The sequence below is a fragment of the Dicentrarchus labrax genome, unplaced genomic scaffold (assembly GCF_905237075.1).
Source record: "Dicentrarchus labrax unplaced genomic scaffold, dlabrax2021, whole genome shotgun sequence".
In the NCBI taxonomy this organism is placed as follows: Eukaryota; Metazoa; Chordata; class Actinopteri; family Moronidae; genus Dicentrarchus; species Dicentrarchus labrax.
Window position 1 is genome coordinate 9,827,527 of NW_026136719.1, and position 8,275 is coordinate 9,835,801.

General features: G+C 44.9%; 1 protein-coding gene across 12 annotated transcripts in view; it reads right to left on the bottom strand.

Moving 5' to 3' along the window:
- The window catches only part of LOC127351751 (transducin-like enhancer protein 3-B), a 31,330-nt gene extending 23,383 nt beyond the window's left edge, over positions 1 to 7,947 (bottom strand). For 8 of the 12 annotated variants that reach the window (XM_051379637.1, XM_051379636.1, XM_051379631.1 and 5 more), the window contains exons 1-5: positions 7,396 to 7,947; positions 6,650 to 6,893; positions 5,885 to 5,985; positions 5,642 to 5,705; positions 3,398 to 3,442 (exon numbers count right to left, since the gene is read on the bottom strand). In XM_051379637.1, coding sequence (XP_051235597.1) covers positions 3,398 to 3,442; positions 5,642 to 5,705; positions 5,885 to 5,985; positions 6,650 to 6,673 — 234 coding nt within the window. In that variant the 5' untranslated portion in view covers positions 6,674 to 6,893; positions 7,396 to 7,947. The remainder of the gene's footprint in view (positions 1 to 3,397; positions 3,443 to 5,641; positions 5,706 to 5,884; positions 5,986 to 6,649; positions 6,894 to 7,395) is intronic. The other 4 variants (XM_051379640.1, XM_051379639.1, XM_051379638.1 and 1 more) reach the window with 1 other exon arrangement.
- Positions 7,948 to 8,275: the final 328 nt, after the last annotated feature.

Below are 8,275 nucleotides of genomic sequence, written 5' to 3' on the forward strand. Positions count from 1 at the left end.
GCACAAGCTCTCCTTCTCCCTCCCTCTGCTCTTCCTTTCACCCTCTTCCTCCATCCAGGAAACGGACATGAGTCTCCTTGATAAAGCACTTTCTCCGTTTCCCTCATTCACTCAACAAGTGAGGAAATGGATACCCAAAATGGCCACCTAAGCTGCAAACAAAAGCGAGCAGCCACATATAAATGGTATGGGATCCATTGATGGTTAATTCTTGGGACTCGCGTATGTTCCTTCTGCTTTCAATTTACAAAAGAGAGAACTGAAATCAAAACGTAGGCAAGCGTACAAGAGATAAACAGGCACCACAACAGAGAACAGAGGTAGTAAAAAAACAAAGCAACCCCCACCACACCCACACCACAAAGTCAGCAGGGCATGTTGCTGAGGCAGCCTAATGAGCTGCGCTAATTAAAATCACTTATTGACAGCAAGCGAGGGTGATTACCTCCACCCTGCACTCTTTGCCATCATAAGAGACACTGTCAAAACAAATTACCCCCCGGCAGCCGCACACATCCCTTCGCTAGCAACCGTTCAGCACAGCAGCAGCGCCGGGGAAGTTGGAAGTTGAATTACAGTGTGTTTGTGTGTGTTAGGAGACAACGGGTGTTACCATGTTAGGGATGGGTTTATTTATATGTGTGTGTGTGTGTGTGTGTGTGTGTGTGTGTGTGTTTGAGCCCATTTCCCCACTTTTCAATCCAGCTTTTGAGCGATAACAACACAAAGTGAGTTTATCATGTCTTTTTTCACACCGCAATAAATCTTCCACACAAGCCAAGTAATATGCCTGCATCCAATAATCCAGCCTCCCTCCCTCCCTCCTCCTCCTCCCTCGTCCCCCAATATCCCTTCCTCCCAATAACAGGGACAGCTAAGGGCTGTCTGTTTACCTCTCGCTGATGTCATCACAAACACTCGTTCACCAGGGATGGGAGAGAAAGGAGCGAGAGGAAGGGAGGTGGCAGGAATCATGCATTATTCAGAGTGCTCCGTCGACTCCACCGGGCTTATTGATAAACAAAGGAGAAGCACAGGAGAGGACCAGTCGATTAACCCATTTACCCTGAAGCCACGCAATCCTTTCCTGTCTCCACACCGCCCCCTCCCCCCCCTGTTTTGTCCACTGCCACCAAAATCCTCCCACAACACAACACAACACCCCCCCCCCGCACCCTCCATCGCTCCAATCTCCTTGTTGGTGATAAGTGCCTGACACAAGACGCTCAAGAATGAGAGGGGGGAGGGGCGGCTCCTTGATAAACAGAAAACACCTAGTTAGCACACACACACACACACACACACACATATATATATATACACACACACACACACACACACACACACACACACATATATATACACACACACCACGTGCCTACAAAAAAACGTCTGATGAATTGTGCTGTGTGCTGCTGTTCCAACTGGGCAACCCTCCCACTGATGCCATTAACCTTCTGGATCTGAGGGCCATGAAGCCTCCACCCCACCTCTCTCTGTCTCTCTCTGACAGACTCCCACTCTCATACATCATATCACACAGCTAATGACACAAGGGCCATCATTCACATCACATCGTTGGAGGGGGGGGCAGGGCACACAGAGGAGGGGGAAGCAATGAAAAGACATAAGGGCACGAGGAGGAGGTGGAAGAGGAGAACAGAGGAGGCAAAGGTGACTTGAGGGAAACAGAAGGCAGAAGACAGAATCAGAGAAAATGGAAATGTAAGTGTAGAAAGATAAAAGAGGGTCGTCTTGAGATCGCGCTAATCTTTTCTTTCCTCGTTTTAAGTGAACTGAATAAAAGATTATGCTGATGTCTGTTAATACAAAAGAAAATGTGGGCTTCACATGGCTGACTAAAAGGCCTCGGGTCAAATCTTTAACTAAACAGAGTGGGTGGGGGGTGGGGGGTGGGCGGGGTTTACAGGGTCCTACAGGGGTAATCTGACTTTTATTGAGGGGTTATGTCTTGCATTTAGGACTATGGTTGTCTACATTAGGCGTGGGAGATCAGCAGATGTTAAACCACACCAAAAGTTAACCAGCAACAACCACAGACAGCGTGCACACTCCTCATCCTGTGGACACACCTCAAACACTTATAAAGCTCGAACCAAACATATACATGGATATTCATGGCGTCATGCAATACAGTGTTTTTGATTAATTTTCTTTTTATTGATCTGCAAACATTGGATGGACTATGAACTATTTTCATTATCAGATTTACCTCTCTGATTGATAGTTTGCTTCATAAAATGATGCATTTGGCTTTTCCACTTTCTGAATTGACATCAGTTTGTACTAAACATTTCCAGGACAACAATATATTATTTCTTCAATTCAGATCAATTTCCAGGTGTTTCCATGACTAGAAAACTAGTTTCTAAATGTCCAGGTTTTGCAGGACCTTGTTAATTATTCACCAATCAACATTGCTCGATTAATTTTCCTACAACTAGATGTTTCAGTATTACAAAAAGCACGCAATGAATCCTAAAGGAACACTTATTTTCAACATAGATGCACCAAAAGAGAAAGAAAAGCCCTTATTTCCATCCAGAGGAATATCAGAGCACAGCTGACAGAAAAGCACAGCTGGAGCTCCTAAGCTTCTGGTGTCTTGCTCGGAGACCCTTCAGCAGGGTGCGTTCAGGCCTTTTAAGCCAGCTAAGTCTTTGGGTTGAGGAATGGCTTCCACAAACACTACAACAACAACCTGCCTTCAAAACTGTTGGACAACGACAGGGCAAAAGATCAACTGGAGGCAATCCAACAAAAGAAGCCTGACGTCAAACACGGCAACTATTTCTAAAGACAAAGATGATTTTAACACATCTGCCGCCCCTCCCTCTCCTTTCCCTTCATGCCTCCAGTCTACTGAATTGGCTCCTTGGGTGGTGTTAGAGTGAACTGCAGATATTCTTTCCCCTATTCATCTGTGGAAGTCTTTCCACTGCAGCATGATGCCCAGTGCTGGGTGGCAGCTGAACTAATGAGCTTTTAGCCCGGCTGGCACTGGGGAGGCAGACACAGAATAGCGCAGGCATATGTACACGCGCACACACACACTCAGAAGGACAAACCACACAAAAAAACACATCCTCTCAGAGACTGTCTGCCAAATACTTCACTTTAATCTTATCAAACCATCCCCATCAGGCAGCGTGCCCTTCGTGTTGTTTAGCCTGTCAGCATTTTCACTACAGGAAGCCGGTATGTGTTCGCCTGCTAAAGCCATTTAAGGATGAGGGTAGAAACTAAGGTCAGGTATGTGTGTGTGTGTGTGTGTGTGTGTGTGTGTGGGTAGGTGTGTTTATGCTCCTCAATCACTAGGGGGGAAAAAAACAAGTGTTTTGGCTGTACACAGATCATCCCTGATACGGCTACATACCTGTTTGTGCATCTCAATGTTGAGTCCATAGGACATCTCGTAGTACTGTAAAACAGAGGAGAAAACATCTTCATAAGTACATTGAATTAAATCAGTTGTTAGGGGCAAGATGTGATCCCAGATATATGCATCCTTCATGATTGTGTACAATAAAATAGGAATCACAAGTTACTTTTGCCTTTGTTCGACTGCTACGACATTTTCATCGGTCCCCTTAAAAGCACCCAAACAATAAAAAGAGACATGTTGAATTCTTGTTGCGAGCTGACATTACCCCGAAGAGTTTGACAACTTTATATTCTTTATGCAACCCGCAACCGTCAGACGATTGGCTACTGTTCTCATTTACTTCTACTGGGCACTGCCAGGATTTGAGCTATAAACACAGTCTACGGCTTCAAAAAAAAAACACCGGAGAAAAGCCAATACTATTATTGAAAACAAAATTATCTGCTGTCGATTGCCAAAAGTGTGCGAGCCCACCAACAGATACAAACTAAAGCCTAGTAGTTTTGTCTGTCTTGTTTATCAAACAAACAGAAAACAGCTTCCACTTATTATAGCTACTCCCACCACCTTCTGGTTCCTCACAGGGAAAATAATATTTAACAAAACGTCGCACTGCGTTTGGTTAAAGTCGTTCCTTTCATGTACACACTAGATAAGGCGCGCACATACGCCAACTAAGAGTGAGGTCTAAGTTACATCAGTCGTCAGATAAAGACTGTTTCTTTTTCCATGCACACAATGCAGCTTTTCCTGTATCAGAAGGGAGCTTTGTGTTAGGTCGTCTTTGCAGAGGCACAGATTTTCTTTGTCTCCGTTTGATCATCAGGGAGCTCTGAGCTGAATGTAACATGTTTTGATTGCACTATTTTAGCAGTTTTTACATGTCACCCCTTCGCAGATCTTTGATTAGCACCTGTCTCAACTCATGAGGAAGGTAAAAGTGCTCCACGCCTCGTTAGGGTTTAAATACGCAGTAGGGCTTCACACTGGTTTAATATTACTGGTTACAGACTTTGGGTTAGGCGCTGCACGATATGGTAAAATAATGATATCGCGATATGATTCACGATTAGTGTTAATGATACTTTCTGCATCACGATTTTCATTTTCAGTGAAAACAACGCTTTTAAAATTATGATGATGTGACTTTTGTTGGAGTCTGTACCAAACAAATGTGTTTTCTTACATCAGGAGAATCTCTGCAGCACTTCTCCATAATGCCTTTTCAGAAATATTTAGATTAATTGTGCAACTATTAACATTTTTAAATGTCTTGTTTCGTCTGACTAACAGTCCAAAACCTGAAGATATTCAGTTTATGGTCATAAAGGACAAGGAAAAGCTGCAAATTCACACATTTTTGAAGCTGGAACCAGTAAATATTTGGCATTTCTGATTTAAAAAAATATATAAATACCCAAAAAGACATAAAAGGTCTTAAAATAGTTGTTTTAACAAAAGGATATGAGATCACATCCTCCACATGTTTCAAAGCACGTTTGTGTGTTACACATGTAGTTCACTGCACTGAACATCAATTTGATTACTTAATGTGAGCGTTTCCATATATTTACTATATTATGATATCGATAGTGGAAACATATTCTCATTATATTGCACTATTGATTTCAACGACAACCCCCTGGCCCCAACAAGTCTATTATCTTTATGGTTGAAGAAACACACACACACACACACACACACACACACACACACACACACACACACACACACACACACACACACACCATCTGAATGTCTAAGAAACCCCTGGGTGTGTCAAAAAATGCTTGCATGACCCTGTGGTTCACATTGGGTGAGTTGAGGAGTAAAATAAAATACAGGAAACCCCCTGATTCATGCACAAAGCCAGCAGACTAGCCATTAACCCCCAGTGGGTCATGTTGGGTGTGTTAGGGAGGGGCAGTGGAGGGTCATAAAGAGGACCACAGAGCAATAGAGGGGAGTCGTCACACCCCACAATCAATAGCTGGACCTTTGACCCCTGCAAGAGTTTCAACGACGCTCCGCACTCCCCCCACCCTGCGCTCGTCTTATCCAATGAAAACACAGGTGTGAGTCAACAATACCAAGCAGGGGCAGACATGGGCTTTCACAAAAACACACCAGGGCTGCAACACCTGTGACTGTTCACCTGAGGCTAAAGAAAAGGGGGAGGATACAGGGGGGGGAGTAAATCAGATTCAAAGCTTTTTTTACGATGACAGCTCTTACCATGACATAGTGACGCTGCATCTCTGTCTTCTCATTGGCCAGTTTATCGTACTCCACTTTGAGACTTTAGAAGAAAGGGAAGAGAGAGAAATAAAATGAGGGTGAAAACATTCATAAAAGCGTGTATATTTATGTGTGTAACGTCGGGGTTAGACGTCGGTGCACAGAAAGCTACAAAAATGCAACAAAAAACAGAAGCCGCTTCCCCTTCCTTCCAGGAAGCCGACTCTGTGTAGTCATTACCTGTGGTACTGGGCCTGCAGGAACTGAAATTCGTCTTTGATCCTGTCGCAGGACTCCGCCACAGTGAACTTGAAACCAGGCTGCCCTGGTTGGTGAGGTGCCTGAGAAGTGCAAGATTGGAAGATACCACAGGTGTAAATAACGCCATCACAGTCCAGATAATAGTCTCACATCTCTCTCTCGCCTCCTCCTCCTCCTCTTTCTTGGTAAACTGTGTTTTCTCCCCCCTCTCTCTCCCTCTCTCTCTCCCTCTTTCTTGATGGTTTGTCCTCACATTTCCCCTGAGCCCTGACTGGCAGAGGAAAGAGCTGCTTTCACTCAACAACATGTGCAATGACAGAGGCGGGTCACTTCATCCATCCTCGAAGTAACGTTACATGGTAGACAGAGGAGGATGCGGGAGGGATATAAAAAAACAACACACACAAAGATGTGAGATATCCGAGTGCACAATTAACCTTTTAGCACAGTAAAAATGAAACTAGAACATTAAAGTCAGCTTGCAGAAGGAGGTGAAGATCTACTTTCCTTGAGTTCAACCAAAAAGCTCTGATCTTGTTGCCAATAAACACGGATCCCCCACCCCACCCCCCCACCCCCCAGCCCAGAGTGAAGCGCCTCAGCAGCACCGATGCAGACCATAAATAGTAAGGTGTGGATCAGCAGCTCCACTCTGACGAGCTAATTAGACTACTTTTTTGAAGGGCGGTGCAATTTACATCCATTTTTTTGTTGTACAAATAGTGACAAAACACAGCTACTTACCGGATGCCGGCCTTGTGGATACATGTCGCGTCCTTTTTTTTTTACACCAGGAGGGGTAATTCGGTGCGTTTTTTGCCTCTCTTTCGGTAATCTCCCGGTGAAGGTGCGGTAAATCACCGCCACCCCCTCCCCTGTACACGCAGGATGGCGGCGGACAAAGCCCCTGTTCCTCGGCACACTCAGACCCCTCCGACCACTGGATCTATCACCTCGTCGGCCCCCTTTTGTTTTTATTCCTTTGTACCTAAACACAACAGAAAAAACGGGGCACAGCTGAGGAGCTGGTTGTTGAATTGTTGTTGTTGCAGGAATTAAAGCTTTTATTAACTTAAACTGGACTTCTACTATCTGCACCACATCATAAAAACATAAATAAATCTGTATTATTTTTTAAATATTCCCCATTATTGTCTGCTTCGGGGTTATGCATGCACATGTTTGATCCTATTAACAAATAAATCCCCTTAAAGTTGATAGTTCACACACCCTCAACGACGTGATGGTTTTATTCTCATAAATATAACGAGTTGTCTCCCACAAAGGGAACACACACACACACACACACACACACACACACACACACACACACAGGGTTGTTTTGGTGGTCCGGGAAGATCAGAAAACAAGGAGCTGCTGCTTTCAAAGTCGGCTGCCATAAAGCCACCACCACCACCACCTCCTCCACCTCCTCCTCTTCCACCCGTCTTGTTAGCAGCTCTCTTCATGTCGCCCTTTTTTTTTTTTACCTTTCGTCTGGACTGATTCCTCCTCTCTGCACAGGTAAAAGAAAAATAGTATCCAAGACACACAAAAAAAAACAGCAAAAAAGCTTTAATATCCTTCACTTGTACGTCAACCGCAGAGTGATAAGGGCGGAAAATGTCCGTCGCCGTTTCTATTTCTCATACACTTCTTATTATTCTTGTTTTTTTGGGCCCCTTGAGAGTCCTTTAAAACAAAAACCCCGGAGAGCGTCTCTCCCTCCGTCCGGTCGGACGTTGGAAACCCTCTCGACTGAGCCCGAGTTGTTCGCCGCAGACAACTTCAAACCCCCAAAAAAAAAAAAAAAAAGCCTCCGTTAGATCCAGCAGTAGCGAACACGAATCCTCCGGTAAGTCCAAAGATTATTTATTTTTTTTTTTTACGGGTAGCAAACAACCCGGTTATTTCTTGTTTTGGGGGAAAAAAAAATGTCGGCCGTTGTGAAATTCACCACCCGCTCGCTGTTGGGTATACCCGGTTCCTCCGCCGCGCGCTTGTACCACACACAGACTGTGCACTGACACGAGGACCCGACTGCCGAGAGAGAGAGAGAGAGAGAGCGCGAGGGGCCGTGCACCAACCAATTGGGTTCTCAGAACGAGTTTAGCGGGCGGTGGCCAATCACAGCGCGGCATGCCCCACGTGGGGGTGTCCGGCGCACTCGCGTTCTGATTGGCGCCGCGCAGTGTGACGCGGCGGTGTTCGCCATTTTGGATCTGAAGTGACATTCGGTGCGTTCAACAGCTTGTTCAAAACAAAAGGCAATAATTTATATGTCCGCGCGTTTAAAGCCGGTTGTTCAGCGTTTTTATATTATGAGAATACACCTGCGAGTGTAATCGTTAAAAATATGTCTTTTCAAAC